General features: G+C 45.1%; 1 protein-coding gene across 2 annotated transcripts in view; it reads left to right on the forward strand.

The window, feature by feature from the left end:
- Positions 1–2,788: 2,788 nt before the first annotated feature.
- COPG2 (COPI coat complex subunit gamma 2) overlaps positions 2,789–24,660 on the forward strand; it is a 57,684-nt gene continuing 35,812 nt past the window's right edge. Inside the window, exons 1-5 of one of the 2 annotated variants that reach the window (XM_040343327.1) lie at positions 2,789–2,925; positions 10,385–10,437; positions 10,668–10,748; positions 13,631–13,702; positions 16,270–16,349. In XM_040343327.1, the coding sequence (XP_040199261.1) occupies positions 2,880–2,925; positions 10,385–10,437; positions 10,668–10,748; positions 13,631–13,702; positions 16,270–16,349 (332 nt within the window). In that variant the 5' untranslated portion in view covers positions 2,789–2,879. The remainder of the gene's footprint in view (positions 2,926–10,384; positions 10,438–10,667; positions 10,749–13,630; positions 13,703–16,269; positions 16,350–24,660) is intronic. The other variant, XM_040343328.1, reaches the window with a different exon arrangement.

Here is a 24,660-nt window from a genome sequence, read left to right on the forward strand (position 1 = left end):
CGTATCTTAGGCTAATGTCGGCGTATCTAGCTTTCTGAATACAGAAAATAGATAATCCGGCGCAGATTTGGAATCTATGGATACGCCGGCGTAATTCTTTCCTGAATCTACCCCACTGTTTACTCCCATTGACCCCAGGACATGTTCTATTCCTGCTGGTCACAGACCCCCCCCCCCCTTTCTAAAATTTGAAGGACAGTAAACTGGCCCTTTGCTTAGAAAGTTTGGAGACCCCGGGTATAAAGCATCCAAAATGCAGGTTATCCTATGGGCATTATAGCTCACACCATTACAATGCTGCACAGAGAAAAAAAGTACAGCAACCTGCATTCTTCTGTAGCACAATTTTGCAAAAGCACATGGTATCACATGCAGACACACCATATCACAATGCACATAAAAGCCCAAAGAAAGAAAAAAACAAGACAATGGGATTAATGTACTAAAATGTGGGAGTGCAGAATCTGGTGCAGCTGTGCATGGTAGCCAATCATCTTCTAACTTCAGCTTATTCAATTAAGTTTTGACAATAAAACCTGGAAGCTGATTAATTTCTATGCAGAGCTGCACCAGATTTTGCACGCTCTAGTTTTGGTAAATCAACCCAAATAACTCCTAAGGCCCCTTATACACTGGGGTGAGGGTGGCGTCGGCAGAAAAGCGCCGCTATTTTAAGCGTCGCTTTACCGTCAATTTCGCGGAGCTATTCGGCCGCTAGGGGGGAGTAAAAGCGCCCAGCTAGCGGCCGAGAAAGGGTTAAAACTACCGCAAAGTGCCTCTGCAGAGGCGCTTTGCTGGCGGTATAGCCGCGGTGCCCCATTCATTTCAATGGGCAGAGGCGGTGAAGGAGCGGTATACACACCACTCCTTCACCGCTCCAAAGATGCTGCTAGCAGGACTTTTTTTACTGTCCTGCTAGCGCACCGCCCCTCAGGGCTTTCACACTAGAGAGAAAGCAGCAGTTTCAGGTCGCTTTGCAGGCGCTATTTTTAGCATTATAGCGCCTGTAAAGCGACCCAGTGTGAAAGGGGTCTAAGGCTCAAAGAACAAACGCAGATGCAATAATGTGCATCAGCTGCATGTAAACATGAATAAAACCGTGTGTCAAATGCATGCATATGTGCATGAAGAAACACGCAGTGGGCCCTGACGCTTTTTTAAAGTGCGCAGCATCGAGTCGCACGGTATCGCAGCACCATTCAAGTTGGTATGAGATAAAATGTGCAGCTTTTGCCATTCATTTGTGAAAGTCCCACAGGTATGTGGAAGAGCAAAGATGTAGGTACAGACGTGGTCCTCTACATGTTTTGCGGCCAATGCCGCTTCTTCAGGGGGAGTCATCTGAGAACATCTAAAGAAGAATATAATCTCATGGATACAATGTCAGAAAAATGTATTTAAAGGCAGTAATGTAGCAAGCTACCAATAGCACATTTTCTTTTGGAGTATTAAAAGAGGCGGCGTGTCTCACCAATGAAGGCCCTCTTGGGCAACAAACGGCGCCAATTGAGACACCCTGGGTGGGTGATCCCCCGGTGGCGAACGCGGGAGGCTAATTGGACGGACTGGAAATATATAGGAGTATAATAATTTATAAATTGTGGGTCCATACATAAAGCCAGCACCACGGAGAAGGTAGACACTGTGGGGGAAAGGAGAGGGGGGAGGGGATGTTATGAGAAAGGGAGAGGGGGGAAATGGGGAAGTGGGGGGGGGGGAAGGAAAAAGATTCAAAGCAAGAAAAAAGAACCAATGAGGATTTGATGTTAATGAAAAAAGGAAAGAGAAAAGGGGAAGAAAAAAGGGGGGGGGAAAGGGGAACAGGAAGAGGGGAGTGAAGAGAGGGAGGAAAAAGAAAGGGGGAAGGGGGGATGGGAGAGGGAGAAAGGGCAAGGGACTGGGGAGAGAAAAACAAGGAAGGGAGGGAGGGGGAAGGTGAAGTGGAAAGGAAAGAGGGAGAAAGTGGAGGGAAGGAAGGGAAAGGAAAGAAGGGGTGGAGGGGGAGGGGAAAAGAGGAAATGGGGTAAAGGGAGGAAAGGGTGGGCCAAGTGATGGATGTGGGTAAAAGTGGGGAGAAGGGTGAAGAGAAAAGTGGTGAACAGGGAAAATTACAGGGACAAAGACTAGTTGGGGAACGTGTGTGCATATGCTTAAATGGGGGATCACCAACCCAATAAGGTAGGCCTTCATTGGTGAGTCACGCCAATGCTTTTAATACTATAAAAGAAAACGTGCTGTTGGTAGCTTGCTACATTACTGCCTTTAAATACATTTTTCTGACATTGTAACTATGAGATTATATTCTTCTTTAGATGTTCTCGGTTGAATCCTTCTGAAGAAGAGGCATTGGCCGCGAAACATGTAGAGGACTAAGTCTGTACCTACATCTTTGCTCTTCCACATACCTGTGGGGCTTCTATGCATTTAAGTGTGAATTTAATGAAATTTACTGAAACTACACCTTTGTTTTTGTTGTATTCCACATATTTTTGTATTATTTGTAATAAATGTAACTTTTTATACCTACTTTGTCCAATTTCTGGGTACCAAGATAGTCCTCAAACACCATTGGTGTCTTAGGGCAATACTTGGAGTAGCCCTTGACAACCTCCTTTTCCTATCTAACTATAGGATGATGGCATTGGTACCTATCCCTACATACTATATTGGTTAATGAGGCAATACCCATTAATACACCCTATCCCTGCCCTGGCATCCATGTCTCCTCATTACACAGAGTCCTCAGCCCTGACACTGGACAAGTCTCTGACTCTAGTACACACGGTGGGCGGGGCGCAGAGCTGTACGCAGGCGCAGTGTGTTCTGTGCTGTGCTGACTATCTCCTCCGGTCCCGGTAGCAGAGCAGAGATATCCGGAAATGATTAAGAAATTCGATAAGAAAGACGAGGAGGCCGGTAAGAAAGGTGCCTTGTATGAGTAGCTGAGCGGGAGGAGGTAGCTGGGCTGTGTGGGCCCGGAGCCTCGGACTTTCCTGAAGCCGGAAGCAGTGTAGGCTCGCCTGCTGTACATGTGATAGACACGTAGCCAGTACAGTGTACACATCCTACCTACTCCGGTGTGTGTGACCGGGAGCAACGTGTCCTTCCTCATATAGGGGGGTTGTCGTGTCCCCTCCATTCAGTGGTAGACTATGAATGGTTACAGAGGAAGGAGCTCCATCCACATATAACATGAATGGGGCTGTGTGTTCATACATTACATGGGATCTGTTCATACATTAAATGGGATCTATTCATGCATTACATGGGATCTGTTCATACATTACAGGGGATCTGTTCATACATTACATGGGATCTATTCATACATTACACGGGATCTATTCATACATTACATGTGATCTGTTCATACATTACATGGGATCTGTTCATACATTACATGGGATCTGTTCATACATTACATGGGATCTGTTCATACATTACATGGGATCTATTCATACATTACATGGGATCTATTCATACATTACAGGGGATCTATTCATACATTACAGGGGATCTATTCATACATTACAGGGGATCTATTCATACATTACATGGGATCTATTCATACATTACAGGGGATCTGTTCATACATTACATGGGATCTATTCATACATTACACAGGATCTATTCATACATTACATGTGATCTGTTCATACATTACATGGGATCTGTTCATACATTACATGGGATCTGTTCATACATTACATGGGATCTGTTCATACATTACATGGCATCTATTCATACATTACATGGCATCTATTCATACATTACAGGGGATCTATTCATACATTACAGGGGATCTATTCATACATTACATGGGATCTATTCATACATTACAGGGGATCTGTTCATACATTACAGGGGATCTATTCATACATTACAGGGGATCTATTCATACATTACATGGGATCTATTCATACATTACAGGGGATCTGTTCATACATTACAGGGGATCTATTCATACATTACAGGGGATCTATTCATACATTACAGGGGATCTATTCAAACTGATGTGTATTATACATCAAATGGGATCTATTCACACTGCTGTGTGTTCATACATCACATGGGATCTATTCATACATCACATGGGATCTCTTCACACTTCTGTGTGTTCATACATCACATGGGATCTATTCATACATCACATGGGATCTCTTCACACTTCTGTGTGTTCATACATCACATGGGATTCTTTCACACTTCTGTGTGTTCACACATCATATGGGATCTATTCACACTGCTGTGTATTATACATCACATGGGATCTATTTACACTTCTGTGTGTTCATACATCACATGGGATCTATTCACACTGCTGTGTATTATACATCACATGGGATCTATTTACACTTCTGTGTGTTCATACATCACATGGGATCTATTCACACTGCTGTGTATTATACATCGCAAGGGATCTATTTACACTTCTGTGTGTTCATACATCACATGGGATCTATTCACACTGCTGTGTATTATACATCGCAAGGGATCTATTTACACTGCTGTGTGTTCATACATCACATGGGATCTATTCACACTGCTGTGTATTATACATCACATGGGATATATTTACACTTCTGTGTGTTCATACATCACATGCGATCTATTCACACTGCTGTGTATTATACATCACATGGGATCTATTTACACTTCTGTGTGTTCATACATCACATGGGATTTATTCACTCTGCTGTGTGTTCACATGTTACATGTATGATTACACAGCAGTGTGAATAGATTCCATGTAATGTATGGCGAGGGGTCATTGGACAGGTAAATCTTCATCCATTAGAGTGCTTTTAAACTCACAGCGCCCGGGCGTTGGCGGTAAAGCGCTGCTATTTTTAGCGGCGCTTTACCGTTGTTTTTGCAGTGCGTTTCGGAGGCTAGCTAGTGTCCTTTGAAACGCATTAGCTGGCGATTCTCGGTGAAGCCAATGTTTGGATGATTTATCCCTATGAGGGCTACCCTGCCACCTGTGTCTGGTGTATATTCTATAATCTGTGTTTAGTCTTTGCCCGTTTGGAGTATGCTCCCATTTCTTTTCCTTTTTTCAAAAAAGTTTAAAGGGGAGTTCCAGGCTTTTTTTATGTTTATTAAAAGTCAGCAGGTACAAAAAGTGTAGCTGCTGGCTTTTAATGAACATGCACTCACCTGCTCCACATTCCAGCGCCGCCCGGAGCTCCGCTGCTCCCCCCCCCCCCCCCTCTCCGGCCGGCGCCTCCATTCATAGTGTGGGCACCCGGCCGTGACAGCTTTCGGCTTCACGGCTGGGCACTCACTGCGCATGCGCGAGTGGCGCTGCGCTCTATGAGTGGTCAAGTGATCGCCTGGGACCTGTCACGTGTGTCACAGGTGATCGCCTACAGGGAGGGGCCGCCGTAGGAGATATGACGTATCACCTAAGCGGTCCCTGGGCAGAAAGAGGAAGTGGGACAGGAAGTTCCACTCCTACTGAAGCCCCCACTCCCCCCCCCCCCCCCAAAAAAATGACATGCTAACTGTGTCATGTAAGGGGGCTAGGAGTGGTTTAAGCGGAGGTTCCACTTTTGGGTGGAACTCTGCTTTAACTGCTAATGCACTGGGCCTTTGCGTCCTTTTTGCTTTTGTGTATGTCTTAAAGTGGTTCTTAAGCCACTACTATAAAATCCCCCCCCCCATCCCCTCTATAACATAACGATGTGTGTCCCCCATGTCTGTGTACATAAAAAAAAATGGCGATTGTACCTTATATTGGAGCGTCTCCCAGTGCTCACGTGACTCCTCAGCATGGCTGACAGTTTTAGCAGGTGGGGCTAAGCACTCCCGATGACTTCAGCCGAGGAGTCACGTGAGCATCGGAAGATGCTTCGATATAAGGTACAGATTGGCGTATTATTTACATAACACAGACACAGGGACACGTATTGTTATGTTACAGAGGGGATAGGATTTTATAGCAGTTATGAGAGCAGCAGGAGGGGAGGGGGAGGGCACTGACACAGAACAGACAGGGGGGGGGGAGTAGGACAGATGAGAGCTGTGGATGATGGAGACACGTAAACTGACCACGGTGTCAGGGCTCAGCAGCCATGATAAACTGTGGTCAAGTTACAGGGGGAGGGTATAGCCAGGCAGGATCAGACAGGTATTTTACGTGATAGAAGGGGCCAAATTACACAGCATAAGCACTGTGCTGTATAACGGAACAGAATCTGTTTGTTTTTTGGTGACAAACTCTTATACCCCCCCCCATTCCTATACACTTAGTGATTGAGTCGGTGATCCAGCACTGTGCCGGCTGCAGCACAGTTCTCCTCTCTTATTGCATTCACAGGAGACACTGAGAGCAGGAGCCATTGGCTTCTGCTGCTGTCAAACTCCTGTGAGGAGGAAGTGGGGGCGTGGCTTATTGGCAGTGTGTGTGTCTGTGGACACACACAACCCAGCTATTCGCACAGGTGCCCCTTCGCAGATGGCTGCCTACATCATCATTAGAGGATGTGCACCTACGGCTAGGATACTGGTTTTTGGTAAAAACGTGCAGGTGAGTCACCTTTTTACTGTCCCCAACCACTCTCCCTTATGCTGAAGAGGTGATACAACGTCTCCTCACCACTTGTCCAGTGCTGTCTAAAGAGCAGTCCAAATGCAGTTCACTCTTCAGAGTGCAAAGCTATTGTAAACTAGCTCTTAAACCTCTGGCCCTTTCCCAGCTGCAAATACAAGTGAATGAATGCTTCTGCATTGCCGTTTACCTGTGCATGTGTGTGCCGTGTGTTTCCCTAAATGCACAACTTTAAGAGGGGATTTTTTCACACATTGGAAGAATATCCTCTCTTATTATTGAGTTTACAGAATTTGTAGGCAGAAAAAAGGGAAAAAAATTACAGTGGTGTTAACCCTCTGCTGATTTACCCCCAAAAAAACTATCAAATACATTTTTTTATGCATGCTTTAAAGCAGGGGTCTCCAAACATTATAAACAAAGGGCCAGTTTATTGTCCTTCAGACTCTTTGGAGGGCCTGGACTTTGGCAAGCGGGGGGTGGAAATTTTCTTGGCATCAGTGGGACTTAACGTATGGAATTAGGGGGAGAAATCGTGCCCCATTGTTTGTATCATAGGGAGGAATAGTGCCGCGTTAGTGGTGTCAGTGGGAGAAATGGTGCTCCACTGTCAGTGTCAGATGTCAGAATAGTGTCTTGTATCTGTGGGAGGGATACTGCCCCAAGGGCCGGATAAAGGCAAGCAAAGGGCCGCATCCGGCCCCCAGGCCACAGTTTGGAGACCACTGCTTTAAAGTATAACTAAAGACAAAACCTTTTTTTTTTTTTTTTTTTAGATGGATTAGAACCCCTTTCAGGTTTCAATTGCTCTATGTATCCTAATTAGGGAGATTCACCCTCTTTTATTTATCCTGTTCAACATTATCATTGAAAGTGAAAGAAAATCCCACATTTTGTGTTGTCCCCAGAAAAGTAATAGTGGGGAAATCTTTCAATGAGGACACTAGTTTTGCTGGCCTGTAGACCCCAATGAATTACCCTAATTTGCAGAAACTTCCTCTCACTTCCTGTTTTGGTTACAGGACAGGAAGTAACGGTAAATCTTTTCAATGAGGCACACATGGGGGAAAAAAAATCTGACAGGGGTTATAACCCTTCTTTCCCCTATCCGAAATGATAAAAAAGTTGTGCCTATAGTTCTACTTTATTAATGATTTGGAGTATGTAAGATATAAGAGTTTGAGTTTATCTGCCAGTGGGCTGCAGAGTTATGTCCCAACTTAAAGCGGTTGTAAACCCGCATATTTTTTAACCCTGCAAGGCAAAAGCCATAATGAGCTAGTATGCACCGCATATTAGCTCATTATGAAATACTTACCTCGGAACGAGGTAGGGAACCTACCTGGTCCACGCAGAGCGTGTCTTCCGGGTATCGCCGCTCCAGCGCTGTGATTGGCTGGAGCGGCGATGACGTCACTCCCGCGCATGCGCGCGGGAGATTTCAATCCGGCATGGGTCGGCGGGGCCGGCCCTTCAGTCGAGGATCCCCCCTGCGCATGCGCCGCTGCAATCAGCGGCGCATTGCGAGGGGAATATCTCCTAAACCGTACAGGTTTAGGAGATATTCTTTATACCTACAGGTAAGCCTTATTATAGGCTTACCTGTAGGCAAAAGTCAAAAAAGTTGGTTTACAACCACTTTAAGTTAGCAGGTTGTCCATGGAATATTTTGTATAGGTAGGTAGCTATACACAATTAATGAACATTGTTAAATGAGGGTGTATTACAGCCTCTATTGATATGTTATAAGCCTAGATGTTCTTAATATACATATGCAGTTTACCATATACAGTATGCATGTGTTGTAATGTACAACATTGGTGCACTCTGTTACATTTTCCAACCTTTTGCAGTCATCATACAAAGCTACAGTGTATGGAAACAATGGCTCAGTTCATCATAGAAGTAGGTTTTGACTATTTTTGCATACTCGAAAACCTGGGAGCATACCAGTCAATGATATTGGGCACATGATATATATTTTGGAGGCAGGGTAATTATTTATATCACTGGTTTGTAAAGTGCCAACATATTCTTCAGCTCAGTGCAGGGAACGTTGAATACCGGTAATTATAGCAGACCCAAAGGCGTTATAATCTAATGTCTTGCTCACAGTCATACCTTTGTGCACATGTGACCCGAGACGCATTTGAATGGGAAAATCTGCAGCTTTTTAAATGTGGGAGAGAACTGATGGAGCACAGGAAGCACATAACATCTTCATGCAGGGAGTGTTAATGACTAAAAACAGGATCCCAGGGTGAAAATACTGGTAAAACTACCAGCCACTACCCCAGAGGGTAACAGAAGAGCTCAATTACACATTAAATAATATGTAAACCCTTCTTTATACTCCTGATATATGCCTGCTGTTCTCTTTAAATTGCTTCCTTTGTGTGAAATACCTGTTGTTTCTGCCAGTCCCTCTGATTTTTTTTTATTAAAAGCTGACCACACTAGGTATAAGACCACATCGTGGTCAGTTCTATAGCTATGGTTGGAACTCTGCCTGCTCCCCCCAAAGATTAGACATGTCCTGAAATCCCCCCAACCTGTCACAGCCATTCACTGGGAAGATCAATGTACTGCTGTTTCTCCTCCCCTAGCTCTTATGCGGTTCAGAACTAAGGGTATGTAATCACTTAAAAAAAAAAAACGTATTTATAATGTGTGTTTAAAAAAAAAAAAAAAAAAAAATATATATATATATATATATATATATATATATATATATATATATATATATATACATATATATATATATACACACACATACACACACACACACACACACACACTATGGCCCGGATTCACAAAGGAGATACGACGGCGTATCTCAAGATACGTCGTCGTATATATGCGCCTGATTCTTAGAATCAGTTACGCATAGATTTCTATTAGATCCGACCGGCGTAAGTCTGTTACGTCGTCGGATCTTAACTGCATATTTACGCTGGCCGCTAAGGGCGCGTACGCTGATTTACGCTTAGAAATATGTAAATCAGCTAGATACGCGAATTCACGAACATACGCCCGGCCGACACAGTACAGATACGCCGTTTACTTTAGGCTTTTCCCGGCGTAAAGTTACCCCTGCTATATGAGGCGTATATGCGGCGTACCAATGTTAAGTATGGCAGTCGTTGCCGCAATGAAATTTGAAAATTTTACGTTGTTTGCGTAAGTCGTCCGTGAATGGGGCTGGACGTAATTTACGTTCACGCCGAAACCAATACGTCCTTGCGGCGTATTTGGAGCAATGCACACTGGGATATGTCCACAGACGGCGCATGCGCCGTTCGTGAAAAAACATCAATCACGTCGGGTCACATAACATTAACATAAAACACGGCCCCCTGTCCCACATTTGCATTAGGCGGGCTTACGCCGGCCTATTTACGCTACGCCGCCGCAACTTACGGAGCAAGTGCTTTGAGAATACAGCACTTGCCCGTCTAAGTTGCGGAGGCGTAACATAAATAGGATACGCTACGCCGGAACAAAGATACGCGGCTGTACGTGAATCCGGCCCTAGATAGATAGATAGATAGGTGTGTGTGTGTGTATATATATATATATATATATATATATATATATCTATCTCCCTTTCATTTCTATTTAAAACTGAATGGGTTGTTTTACAATCACTTCAAAAAAGCCCACGTGGTAACTCATGGTTACAATGTTTAGGAATATGTTGCTGCCAGTACATTGTATATGCTCCTATAAATTTAAAAAAAAAAAGTCCAATAAAATGTTGTACTAAAATGCCTAATTATACTTGTGAACGTATAATTACAACACATTGCAAATAAATAAACTTTTCATTTTCAGGAAGTGGATCCAATCCATTTCAGCATTTGGAAAAGAGTGCTGTTCTTCAAGAGGTGAGACCTATATTAAAAAAATAAAATAAAAAAGATCTGTAAATAGTTGGCTTCTCCATTGGGTTATCTCATTGAAGAGGACTGAAAAATCCACGTCAAGTTGGCATAGGTGGTTTCTGGGTGGTGGTCAGTATTGGGTCATGTATATGAGATGAGAAGGATGAGGGAAAAGACTGTTCCCATCTTTAGTAGAACACTGCATATAACATTTTCTGTCTGTTTGTTTACAGGCTCGATTATTCAATGAAACTCCAATAAATCCAAGAAGATGCATTCATATTTTAACCAAGATTTTGTATCTTTTGAACCAGGTAAGAACAATCTCAGGTTATGATCACTAAATTTCAATTTTATATACATTTTTCTTACTTAAAGCGGGGGGTAAGCAGAATCTGGTGTTTTTTTTTTAAATCGAAGCAGTACTTACTGTTTTAGAGAGCGATGTTCTCCGCCGCTTCCGGGTATGGTCTTCGGGACTGGGCGTTCCTATTTGATTGACAGGCTTCCGACGGTCGCATACATCCCGTCACGAGGAGCCGAAAGAAGCCGAACGTCGGTGCGGCTCTATACGGCGCCTGCGCACCGACGTTCGGCTACTTTCGGAAAATCGGGACGCGCTGTATGCGACCGTGGGAAGCCTGTCAATCAAATAGGAACGCCCAGTCCCGCAGCCCATACCCGGAAGCGGCGGAGAACATCGCTCTCTAAAACGGTAAGTACTGCTTCGATTTAAAAAAAAACACCCGATTCTGCTTACCAAAATGAGCCTCAATCTAATGTTAAACATTGAGTTTTTGGGTGAACCTCCACTTTAAAGCAGAGTTCCAGGCATTTTTTAAATGTAATGTACTGTATACTTGGACAATCCCCCCCAATCAATGTAAATACCTTTTTATATTTAGCCTGAATGTCCTCCTTCCGCTGTACCTCGCTGTCATGTCTGCCTACCTATTGGCTCCTGGGATATCCCAGAAGTCAATGGGCATCCATGCGCTGCGCTTTGTACTGTTTGCGTATGCAGGCAATTGGGAGGCACATGCTGGGTAGCCAGCAGCACCGTATCCTTGAGGGAGTAACGACTGCAGAGTGAGTTTAAAAGAAAAGATTTATAAAGCCTACATTTCTTACTCATACCGTTACCGTTATGTATAGCATTGGGTGCGACCATCACAGGAGTGTTTTTTTATATTTTTATATATATATATATATATATATATATATATATATATATATATATATATATATATATATATAAACCAAGCTGGAACTCTGCTTTTAAAGTGGTTGTAAACCTTTACATATATCCAGTAAAGTGATTGGCCACAGGTCATACACAGAGATGAAACAAATCCTCCCACATAAGATGGACATGTTTACTTGTGGTCTTCCCTACATCTATTCAAAGTCCAGAATTTATAAGCTTGTCTGAGCTGTCATAAAAAAAGGGGTGGAGAGTTAAAATTGCACATTGCAGAGCTCAGTGAGGAGAGCTCTAACAGCTGATTGGAGGGAAGGGACATACACTCTTTTACAGAAACAGAGCTGAGGCTGTCATTCAGCTGGGGGTCCCTCCCTGTCACCTTTTTTCTCTTGGTATCGGTAAAACTTGTCAGACTTGACTCATGCTGATAGCAGAGGAATGAAAAAGCAGACAGAAATGACACTTGGTACTAGGGTTGTCCCGATACTAGTATCGGGACCAATTCGCGCAAATGCTCCCGATGCTTTACAAATACTTTTTTTTTTTTTTTTTTTTTTTTTTTCACCCTCTGAGAGGGGGCGGAAAGGAGACTGCGAGGTAGCGGAGAGGAGGCGGTGAGCAGAGCTCAGGTATGTAAAACATGCCACTGGAGGAGAGGAGAGCTGCTGCTGCTGCCGCCGCCGTCGTCTAGTTGATCAGCGCTGGGAGAACATAACAGCTTTCATTTGAAAAGCTGTGTGTTCTCCGCCGAGCGTTGTCATATATAGCCCCTCCCCCTTGTCCGGGCACTTTGATAGACAGATCACCCATCCCAGGATTGGACGGGTGATCTGTCTATCAAAGTGCCCGGACAAGGTGGAGGGGCTATATATGACAACGTGCGGCGGGGAACACACAGCTTTTCAAATGAAAGCTGTTATGTTCCCCGAGTGCCGATCAACTAGACTGGGGGGGCTTTCTCTTTGCCACTGGAGACCTACACAAAGCTGCATTTGGGGGAGACGCGGCTGCATTTGGGGAGACACAGACACATTTTAAAAAAAAAGGTATCGGTACTTGTACTCGGTCCTAAAAAAGTGGTATCGGGACAACCCTACTTAGTACTCCTAATTATATGCTTTGTTCATATTTCTTGTCTGAGGTTTACAACCAATTTAATATGCAATTGGAGGCAGTATAAAGCCAGCAAGTACAGAAGAACTGTATGCATTGATTCTCACGTTTTCATGTTTATAGCTTACATTCTGAATCCTTTTAGGAAGTTATTGAAAAAAGAAACCTGTAACAGAAAATGTATACCTGCAATTATACCTAGTGGCTCAGACCCAGTGTTCCCCAGTCCTCAGGAAGGCATTGTAGTGTTTGTTTTTCAGTACTTATTGATACTAATTAAATATATGTTCTTCTACTTGCAAGAGTTGCAAACATTAGACCTCATTCACATGGCTATGAGATTATAAGGATTTATAGGACATTTCTAAATGCATGTAATTATTTTAAAGGATATAATTCACACTATTGGATTGTGTTTTAGGTTCATTCAGTTTAGCCGTTTTTGGGGAAAAAAATGAAAACTGTGGGTTCAGAGACATTATATTATATACCCTCAACATGTTTAAAGTATGTTAATGCAAATGCAGGAGAAATTGTTCTGTAAAGTGTAATTCCCCGATCAATTTCTCCCAGGTTTAAATAACACAAATGCAGGAGGCTCATGTGATTGAGGGCTTACCTGTTCACTGCAGCTTGCTGGCAGGGGACAGGCTTTTCTAGTCAGGCTGTTGCCGTTTTCTAAATAAAGTAAACAAAGACTTTGCTCACCTTTTTTTTTTTTAATGCAACTTGAATGTAGTTATCTGATAGAAACTGAAGGTTTGGTGGGGGTTTAAGGATGCAACTGGGCCAGTGTTTTTATTTTTTAATCAAAACCACATTTTCAATATGAATAAAATGGCAAGCTTTATAAATGACTCTGATGTTGTTCTTTTACAGGGTGAACACTTTGGAACGATGGAGGCCACTGAAGCATTCTTTGCTATGACCAGATTATTCCAGTCAAATGATGTAAGGGACTTTCTGCATCTCTAAATAATCATAGTAGTGATCATAAAGAGCTTGATCCTACTCCTTATTTATTTGACAGTCCAGTGTGATGCCTACGCAATGTCTAGGCTGCTTAAAGCGGAGCTCCACCCAAAGGGGAAGTTCTGCTTTAAGGCCTCTTCTTCAAATAGCACTTTTTTGGGGAGGGGGAGCAGGCACCTGGTTTTGACAGGTACCCACTCCCGCTCAAATTGCCTAGGTTTTCCTCTCTCCCTGCAGTCTTCTGAGGCACATCACCGGTCCCAGAAGACTGCGGGACCATTCACGGCACAGCGCGGCTTGAGCATGCGCAGTGGCCACCCGGCTGTAAGCCGCAAGTTGTCACAGCTGAGTCCCCACAGTTGAGATGCCAGCATCGCGGAGAGAAGACTGAGGAGAAGGGATGGCTTGGGTGAGCACATCGCTGGATCGTGGGACAGGTGAGTTTCTGTTTATTTAAAGTCAGTAGCTACAGCATTTGCAGCTGCTGGCTTTTAATAAACGCAAAAATTACTGGAGCTCCTTTTTAACTACTTCAGCCCTGGAAGAATTGGCTGCTCATTGACCAGGTCATTTTTTGCGATACAGCACTGCGTCGCTTTAACTGACAATTGCGCGGTCGTGCGACGCTGTACCAAAACAAAATTTACGGCCTTTTTTCCCCACAAATAGAGCTTTCTTTTGGTGGTATTTGATCATCTTTCATCTCTCCTCACAGAACTGGGATGCGTGTGTGTTTTACACACACTTCCCTGTTCTGCCTCTCGTGCCTGGCAGCGAGCGTGCGCCTGCTATCCCGCTTAAAGGGACTGACGTACAGCTACGGCGGTTCGCGGGATCATGCCGACCTGCCACCGTATAACGACATTGGCTGGTTGGCAAGTGGTTAAAGGATAAGTTCACCTTTCGGAACATATTACACGTTCCACACGTTTTTAGGGCACATTTCCAATGCTGCAGCCATTAATCCCCAAGACAGCAGTACGGGAAGAAGTTACCTGTAACTTTTTGAAAATTGGGGGGCTGTGTGGGGCTCCACCCACAGGGCCATATCTTTCATACACACAGTTTTGTGTGTGAATGAACTACAAGCCCTGACTTCCTTTGCAGCTGTTGGCTTGTAGTTCTCAATGAACTACCACAGCGCTTCATTGATTCTTCCTGTCAGATTGTATCTGCCTGCCCATATGGGATGTACGGGCACACAGATACACTGACAGATCTGCATGAGTCCTGCATGATATCTATTATTTTTTTGTCCTTTTAAGCTGCATTTATCTGGACAAATTGAATCATTTGACAGCAACCCCTTTAAAGTGACTCTATGCTAAGAGGCTTTTAGAAGCTCTTTATTCATTTTTTTTGAACAAATACACTTCTTTCCTGTGTTTATTATCCTGTAACCCTAGCCTAGTAGGGTGCGCTAAGAAACCAGGACCGATTCCATACATTAATAAGCACTCATTGCTCAGAGAATTTCCAGCATGTTGGAAAATGTTACTGCTTCCCAGTAAGAAGTGTATAATTAGCTCGTTGTAGAAAAAGATGTCTTGTAAATGACTGTGGAATCTGTCTGTTTATAAAATATGTGCTAGCTATTGTAATATTTGCACTGATGTGGCTGGAATCGTTTTTTTTGCAATTGTGCCGTAACCATATCCGTTCCAATTTTCATGAAAAAAAAAAATGCAGTGATCACAGGAAGCTTATGTATTAAGGCCTTGTTCACAGTATCCGATGGATAAAATGTGCAGATTTGACTTGCATAGGCTTGTTCAGACCATGCATAGAGACATGTATATTTATTATGTAGGTCTCTACAAGGACACAAAGAAGACCATTGTTTTCTATGTGCTCTGTGCACACCATAACATTGCTGTCATGTGAGCTTTTTTTTTCTGCGCAGAAATATGTAACAAATTCTCTGCAAGGTCACAAAGAAAACAATTGTTCTCTATGTGCGCTGTTCAGACCACAATGATGATGCCACATCAGTTTTTTTTCTGTGCAGGAAACTGCATACATGTTGCAGATTTCAGCGCAGAAAAAAATCTGCACATGATACCAGTGTTGTGAACAGGGCACATAGAGAGCAATTGTTTTCTATGTGCTCTTGCAGAAACGGTTGCACAAGAACTCAGGGCTGTACATGGTGTGAACGAGGCCAAAAAGAAGATGGACGGGATTGTTTCCTCAAGCTATCATTTCTGCTGTGCAGGGTTGAAAAAAATTGCATGAATTCTGATAGGATGTACTGGACCGCATTAGGCAATTTTATAGTTGGCATACTTTTTATCCATAAGCCTCCAATTAGTTTGTTGGAATACCCTTTTCATCACTAGATAAGGTTTAAAAAAAATGTTTACTTTGGTTTTAGTTTTATAGCCTGTAATGGAGAGAAAACGTTATTCTTCCCTAAGCACATTGCAGTTAGGCATGCCTATACCCCTCATGTGGTGTAAGAAATACATGTTCTTAGCTACCAGGAGGTCATAGATCACTGCATTTTGTTTCATTTATTTATTCTGTATTACTTTGTGTGCTTTCAGCAAACCCTACGAAGGATGTGTTACCTAACTATCAAGGAGATGGCCAATATCTCTGAAGATGTCATTATTGTTACAAGCAGGTAACGTGCAAATCCTTATCAGAGTCGTATACAAAATGGTACGAAGTTTCTGCAGCGGAAATCCTAAGACCATCTTACTTCCTATCTGTTGAGATCTTCAAATGTATATGGTCCCTTTTTAGATCTCCCAGTTCTGTCACTGCATGTTACATCAGGCCTCGACAAAATCCGAGCGCCAGGTCGGAATTGCGATAAGAAATTGTGACCTTGCGCCTGGGGAAGTTTAGGGCTGCAGAAGGCCGCAAAGCCGCGGCCTCAATTACCGGCCGGCGCAGTCGCGGCCGGCCCGTGCCCGCCGGTAATCGAGGCCACGGCTTTGCGGCCTTCACAGAAGGAAGCTGAGGCCTGCAGAACACTACATTACAAGTAGCAAAAAACAGCAGTTCTAATGTGTTTTTTCACTGCCATCTCCTTCCCTCTAATTAGAATACCCAAACATTATATAAAGAATAAAATGGCGGTTGTTGCAACACTTTCTGTCGCACTGTTTTTGCGCAGCGGTCTTGCAAGCACAGTTTTTTTTGGGGGAAAAAATACACTTTTTTTTTATTAAAAAATAAGACAACAGTAAAGTTAGCCCAATTTTTTTTTTTAATATTGTGAAAGATAATGTTACGCTGAGTAAATTGATACCCAAGATGTCACGCTTCAAAATTGCGTCCGCTCGTGGAATGGCGGAATGGCGACAAACTTTTACCCTTTAAAATCTCCATAGGCAACGTTTAAAAAATTCTACAGGTTGCATGTTTTGAGTTACAGAGGAGGTCTAGGGCTAGAATTATTGCTCTCGCTCTATCAATCGCGCCAATACCTCACATGTGTGGTTTGAATACCGTTTACATATGCGGGCACTACTCGCGTATGTGTTCGCTTCTGCGCGCGAGCTTGGCGGGACAGGGTGCGTTTTTTGGCTCCTAACTTTTTTAGCTGGCTCCTAGATTCCAAGCAAATTTGCCAAACCCTGTGTTGCATGCTCTAGTACTTTGTGATGTCATTTATTTTCTCGAGTCGTCTTCCAGGACGGCACCTTGAGAGTAGACTGGCTTCACCTGACAGGAAACACAATCAAAAAGAGGTTTAAAAACCCCGCCCCTCCCCGTGCACCTCAGTTCATGATTGTGTTTCCCCCAGCGAAACGTTTTTTTGTTTTCTAAAAAGACCTAAGGCCTGGGGCTGGTGGTCCCCCTCTTGGAAGGTGAGCCATGGGTCCTGGGAGGCCTTGAGCTCAGTGAGGCTATTGCCTGTCCAGAGGGTCTCCCCGTATTGAGGGGGGGGGGGAGCTGAAGGAAAACTTTGTTTGGAAACCCCCCCCTGCTAGGTGTATCTGGGATAGTGGCTACCTCAGAACACCTAGGTGGCTGGAATCCCTCTCTCCCGAGCGTCCTCCTACCTGCTGGGCGGGTAAAGACGCATCTCCGCGCTGTGGACTCGGCTGCTGTTCTCCCAGGCTCGTTTCTCGGTGGAGCCAGCATTTCGACGCTGCATCGATGGCGGCGCATGGTGATGACGCACTTCCAGTTCCGGTCTTCACCAAAATGGCGGCCGCCATCGGCGTTGGCTCACACGCACGGAGCGCAGCAGGGGAGAGAGTGGCGCCCGATTCGACGGTGCCATGGAGCGCGAGGACCGCCCGGCACTAACCGCTGCTGCAGAGGAATCCACCAGGGGTGAGTCTACCTCCAGAAATTGCATTGGGGCACTTGGACTGGGTCCTTATTCCCCACACACCCCCCTTCCCTTCCCCTACTCCTTTTGTATTAAAGCCTCTGTCTTTTACTTTCAGGGGAAGAGGTTATTGCCCAGGGGGAGGCTTCTAGTGTTTCTGCTAAACATACATCTAAAGCTAAAAGATGTGGGAATTGTAGCATTAAGCTAGCCACAGACTATTCCAAGCTTTTGTGTGCTAAGTGCATTCAAAAGCTCACAGGGAAGGAAACTTCGCTGATAATGAAAGAATTCCTGACGGTTCAGTCAGAGATGCTTTCCACATTAAAAGAGTTTAAGGAAGTCTTAAAAACCAAAGAACCTGATCCCCTAGCAGCTGGACCCTCCTCACAGGAAAGCTTATCCACCTCGGCTCCAAAATTGTTGAGGGCTAGGGACGTTCTTCTGTCAGACTCTGAGGATTCAGAGGCTCAGGAAGAAGGTCTCATTGATAGCCAGACAGATGAGGAGGATGAAGATGCTAGATCAGGCAAATTCATTTTTTCAGCGGATGACATGGGTGGTTTACTGGCGGCTATCTATACCTCTGAGGGGATTCAGCAGCCGGCCGAACTAGTGTCAGCACAGGATAAGATGTACCAGGGTTTGGCTAAACCCCAGCCAAAGGTTATCCCAGTTCACCAATCTCTTCAAGACTTAGTTCTAAGAGAGTGGGCTGAACCTGAAAAGAAGTTACTAAGGTACAAAACCTGGAAAAGGCGCTGTCCCTTTAAGGAGGAACTAGAAAACAAATTTTTCAAAGTCCCTAAACTAGACGCTTCCCTAGCTCAACTGTCTAGACAGTCTGACCTTTCCTTTGAGGATGCTGGGAATTTAAAGGATTCACTAGACAGACGGGCAGAGACCTCCCTTCGCAGGGCCTGGGAGGCTAATGCGGCAGCCCTGGGGCCCGCCCTGGCCTCATCCTGCATTGCCAGGAATACGGATACCTGGCTATCCAGGATGTTGGAACATATCCCGCAGACTTCAAAGTTTAAGGATATCCGAGATTCCCTTAGAGTCATAGGTAGCGCTGTCGCTTATCTAGCAGACGCATCAATTGAGTCCGCTCGAGCCTCTGCTAAAACGGGCGCTCTTATTAACGCCTCAAGAAGGGCACTATGGCTCAAAACATGGGAAGGAGATTTGGCCTCCAAATCCCGTCTCTGTGCCCTGCCCTTTGAGGGATCCCTCCTCTTTGGGACAGGTTTAGACCAGGCTCTAACTAGGGCCTCAGAAAAGGGTAAACGGTTCCCTCCCAAACCTAAACAAAATAGGAGGAGATTTTTTCGAGGCCCCCAGAATAAAAACCGACCTTCAGACCGAAGAGCGGCCTTTAATAGGAGGTGGATCACAGGGAAGGATAAACCAAAAGGGGGAATCCTTTTTCCTGATCCTAAACCCGCTGGGAAAGACTCCAAGTGACTCGAGAGTCGGGGGAAGGCTCTCCCGATTTCTTCCAGCTTGGGAAAGCATAACACGGAGTCCTCATATTTTGCAGATAGTGAAGGAAGGCTACAGATTGGAATTCCGCCATCTTCCCCCACCAATTTTCCTCCTCACTCATTTACCCCAAAATCCCCTCAAAGCGGCAAGCCTTCTAGGGAATGTGTCAGACCTAGCACAACAGGGGGTCATAGTCCCAGTTCCGGTAGACCAACAGGGTCAGGGGGTGTACTCTCACATCTTCGTAGTACCAAAACCCTCGGGAAAATTCCGTCTAATCATCAACTTAAAACCCCTGAATACTTATCTCCTCTACAAGAGGTTCCGCATGGAGAACATTTACAGTCTCAAAGGACTTCTTTTAGAAGGGGTATTTATGATAACCATAGACCTGAAGGACGCCTACCTCCATGTCCCCATTTACCAGGACCATCAAAGATTCCTGAGATTCGCCATTGTTTCCCCTCAGGGGATCCAACACTGGCAATTCACTGCTCTTCCCTTTGGGCTTGCCTCCAGCCCAAGAGTTTTCACGAAGGTGCTAGCAGAGGTGGTCGCCTTTCTACATCTGAAGGGCATCTCCCTTGTTCCCTACCTCGACGATCTGCTGCTGTTCAATCCCAGTCGAGCACTTCTTCTCACGGACCTGACCACCGTCCTGACTACACTGGAATCCTTAGGATGGATTATAAACAGAGAAAAATCTTCTCTCCTCCCAGAACAGAGAAAGATCTATCTGGGATTCTTAATAGATTCCTTAGAGAAAAAGCTTCTCCTACCAGTAGACAAGGTCCAGAGACTCATCTCAGTGGTCAGGTCTGTCAGGGGAACAGCAGATATTTCACTCAGGGAGATCATGAGATTGTTGGGACTTATGACCTCATGCATCCCAGCAGTTCCGTGGGCCCAGCTCCACTACAGGCCACTACAGGCCTTCCTCCTCTCCTCCTGGGACGGGAAGGAAACATCCCTAGACTCCAGGGTCTCCATTCCAGAGTCGGTAAAGAACACTCTAGAGTGGTGGCTCATTCTTTGGAACTTGGGAAGAGGCCTTCAGTGGAACCAGTCAAACCCCCTCAGGATAACCACGGATGCCAGCTCCTGGGGATGGGGAGCCCACATGGCGGGCCTACAGGCCCAGGGTTCCTGGGATCGACACCAAAGGGAGTCGTCTTCCAACTTCCGAGAATTATCAGCGGTCGGAAGAGCCTTGGAAGCGTTCGAGGAGAGAATCCTGAACCAGGAAATACAAATTCTCTCCGACAACGCGACCACGGTGGCGTTTCTGAACCATCAGGGAGGCACCAGGTCCCGTTCGCTCCTAAGGTTGTCCCTAGAAATTCTAGGCTGGGCAGAACAGAGGGTCCGCTCCCTGTCAGCAGTTCACATCAGGGGAGTCCTAAACCTAGAAGCGGACTTTCTAAGCCGCCAACCCATTCTCCAGGGAGAGTGGGAACTAAGTCAGGAGGTCTTCGATTGGGTATGTCATCATTCGGCATCCCAGAAATAGACCTCTTTGCTCACAGGAGGAACAAGAAGATAGAAAGGTTCTTCTCCCTCTCCCGGGATCAGGGATCGGAGGGTGTGGACGCGTTGGCCCAGGCCTGGACATTTTACCTAGCCTATGCCTTCCCTCCCCTGAATCTGATCCCGAGGGTATTGCAAAAACTGAGTCGTTCACAAGGGAAGCTGATCCTGATCGCTCCCTGGTGGCCCAAAAGATCTTGGTTTCCAATATTAGAACAGTGGTCAGTACTTCCTCCCCTCCCTCTCCCGGTCCGGGTGGACCTTCTGCGGCAAGGGCCGATCTTTCATCCAGAGCCAGGCTTTTTCAGTCTGACGGCCTGGTACTTGAGAGGTGGAACCTGCAGCGGAAGGGTTGCTCAGAGAAGGTAATAGATACCCTCTTAGCGAGTCGTAAGGAAGTTACCAGGAAGATCTATGCCAAGACCTGGGGAGTGTTTTCACGCTGGTGCGCGGCAAGACAAGCTCCACTACCCGAAATATCAGTTATCTTGGAGTTCCTTCAGGAAGGGGTAGATCTAGGTCTAGCTACGAGAACCCTAAGAGTACAGGTTGCCGCCTTGTCCTACTTTTTAGACAAGAGGCTGGCTCTGGATCCTCTTATTAAGAGGTTCCTGACGGCCAGGGATAGGTTGTCTCCTATACAGATATCCAGAGTTCCCCCTTGGGACCTCTCCCTGGTGTTAGACCAGCTATCCAAACCTCCGTTTGAACCGATAGACAGCATTCCGGTTAGGCAGTTAGTATTTAAATTCTCATTTCTTTTGGCCATCACCACGGCTAAAAGAATAGGAGACATGCAAGCGCTCTCAATCAAAGAGCCTTATTTTCGTTTATTCGAGGACAGGGTAATCCTAAGTCAGGATCCCCTGTACCTACCTAAGGTGGCAACGAAGTTTCATAGGTCACAAGAAGTTATACTTCCTTCTTTTTGCGCAAACCCACAGAATGAAAGAGAACGAACCTTTCATTGTTTGGATGTAAGACGCTGTTTGTTAATTTATTTAGAAAGGGTGAGCGAGTTCAGACGCTCATCACACTTGCTAATCAACTTTTCAGGACAGAAAAAGGGTTGCCAAGCATCTAGAGCCTCCATATCTAGATGGATAAGACAGGCAATTTCAATAGCATACAGTAAGGCTGGCAAAACAGTACCTAAAGTGAAGGCACATTCCACGAGATCTATAGCAACCTCCTGGGCAGAGAGAGCAGGAGTTTCAGTGGAACAAATCTGTAGATCAGCAACGTGGTCAAGCCAGAACACCTTTCTAAAACACTACCGAGTGGAACTCCTGTCACCCCAAGACTTGACGTTTGGCAGAAGAGTCCTGCAGGCAGTGGTCCCGCCCTAAGGTAGGCCTGAGGGTTACTTGCTTATCTCTCAAGGTGCCGTCCTGGAAGACGACTCGAGAAAATACCAGTTACTCACCGGTAGCTGTTTTTCTATGAGTCTTACAGGACGGCAGGCCTATTTCCCACCCTGATGACTTTGTATGGTTTGTATTTTCATATACTGGTTCCCGTGCTCTTATGGTGGTTACTTTATCACGAACTGAGGTGCACGGGGAGGGGCGGGGTTTTTAAACCTCTTTTTGATTGTGTTTCCTGTCAGGTGAAGCCAGTCTACTCTCAAGGTGCCGTCCTGTAAGACTCATAGAAAAACAGCTACCGGTGAGTAACTGGTATTTTTTTAGCAGCACCCCAAAATACTAAGACAACCTATTACCAACACGCATGCAATGCATCACTGCAAAATGCATAGTATTGCACTATAGTGCGTTATTTTAGAAGGTGCATGTTAATTTGTCGTTATCATACTGTACAGGAAACTGATTAAATTAATAAATCATGGTTGATATTCAGGCTACCTCCAGCTAATTGGACACTGGAATTTTTTTCGCTAGGAGCCAGTGGTGGCTGTTGGTATATTTTTTTTTGGGGGGGGGGGGGGTGAAAAACCTGTATGGATGGGCCACCAATGCTAGGAGCATGCTCGTATAACTCCACCCACTTCATGAGATTTTTTTTGCTAGTGTCCTTAGATGATGGACCTCTTCCTCTCTGGGAAATCTTTTTTTCTTCTTCTTTTAATTCATTCTATTTTTTCATCGGGCTCTTCTGACTGCGTATTGCTCTGGGTTATATAGCAGCTTCTGGATCAGTAACTGTACCCTGGGGGTTGTACCCAGTCCCTAGTATAAGGGGCCAGAATGCCAGATTTGCTTTGGGCACTAAATCCTGTGTTACACTCACCTTGGCATATTGTTCCAAAGAGTGTAGTTATGGGTGCTATGCAGACCCTAGGTTGTGGCCCATCTCTGTGGTTCCCAGATCTTCAAGACCCCCCTTTAGGGGTGCACTGTGACAGGCAAAGCCTAGACCGCTAACAGACTCAGTGACACGGGTACGGTAAGATAAGATAAGGTCTTCCTGTACTTGGACTGGTCCTTGGTTATACATAACCTGCCGTGCTTGTCACACAAGCATATACATAGGAATGGGGAGTTACTTTATTGTTACGATACAAATTTGGTGGTCTTTTCCCATCCAGATCTAGTTTTGGGATGGGGATGTAGTTTCAGCATTCCTTCCAGCTAACACACCTCCTTCTGCCAAATATGTACACACCAGTGTTTGCTGCACTTCCTGACACCTTTTTACTACATATACACAGATAACCGAGCAATACTGTTATAGCAAGGTCCTATATTTCGGACACTCAAAACCCATTCCTTTTGCATCCCCACAGGGCATCCCCTTAATCATGCTGATAGTAGGAGTAGTTATCCTGGGTGGATTTTTTTGTTTTGGCCAATGTCCAATCCTCCTGTAGGGGCAGTACAACACGAAGGTTAAAGGTTACTTTTGTAAACTCCAGACACCTGCTCTTAAAGACTTTGGCCCAGATTCTCATATAATTACGTTGCTCCTGGGCAGCGTAACGTATGTGATTTACGTTACACCGCCGCAGGTTTACAGCGTTAGTGCCTGATTGATTCTCAGAACACTTACCTGTAAACTTGCGGCGGTGTATCATAAAAGCGCTCGGCGCAAGCCCGTCCTATTCAAATGGGGCGGGCACCATTTAAATTAGGCGCGTTCCTGTGCCGAGCATACTGCGCATGCTCCGTCGGGTAAATTACCTGACGTGCATTGCGCTAAATGACGTTGCACCGACGTCATTTGCTTAGACGTTAACGTAAATGGCGTCCAGCGCCATTCACGGACGTCTTGCGCAAACTACGTAGATTTTTTTACATTTCGACGCGGGAACGACGGCCATACTTAACATTGGCTGCGCCTCATAGACCCAGGGGCAACTTTACGCGTCGCAAAGGCTACGGAAACGTCGTACATTTTCTGTGTCAAGCGCGCGTACGTTCGGAAATCGTCCTAATTTGCTCATTTACATAATCGACGAGAAAAACGACGTCGGCGACATCTAGCGGCGGGAAAAAAAATTGCATTTAAGATCTGACAGCGTAAGAGCCTTACGCCTGTCAGATCTAATGGGTATCTATGCGTAACTGATTCTAAGAATCAGTCGCATAGATACCCGGGGCCAGATTAGGACTTACGACGGCGCAAATGGTGTTGCGCCGTCGTAACGCCTTTGAGAATCTGGGCCTGAAAGTTT

The sequence above is a fragment of the Rana temporaria genome, chromosome 3 (assembly GCF_905171775.1).
Source record: "Rana temporaria chromosome 3, aRanTem1.1, whole genome shotgun sequence".
In the NCBI taxonomy this organism is placed as follows: domain Eukaryota; kingdom Metazoa; phylum Chordata; class Amphibia; order Anura; family Ranidae; genus Rana; species Rana temporaria.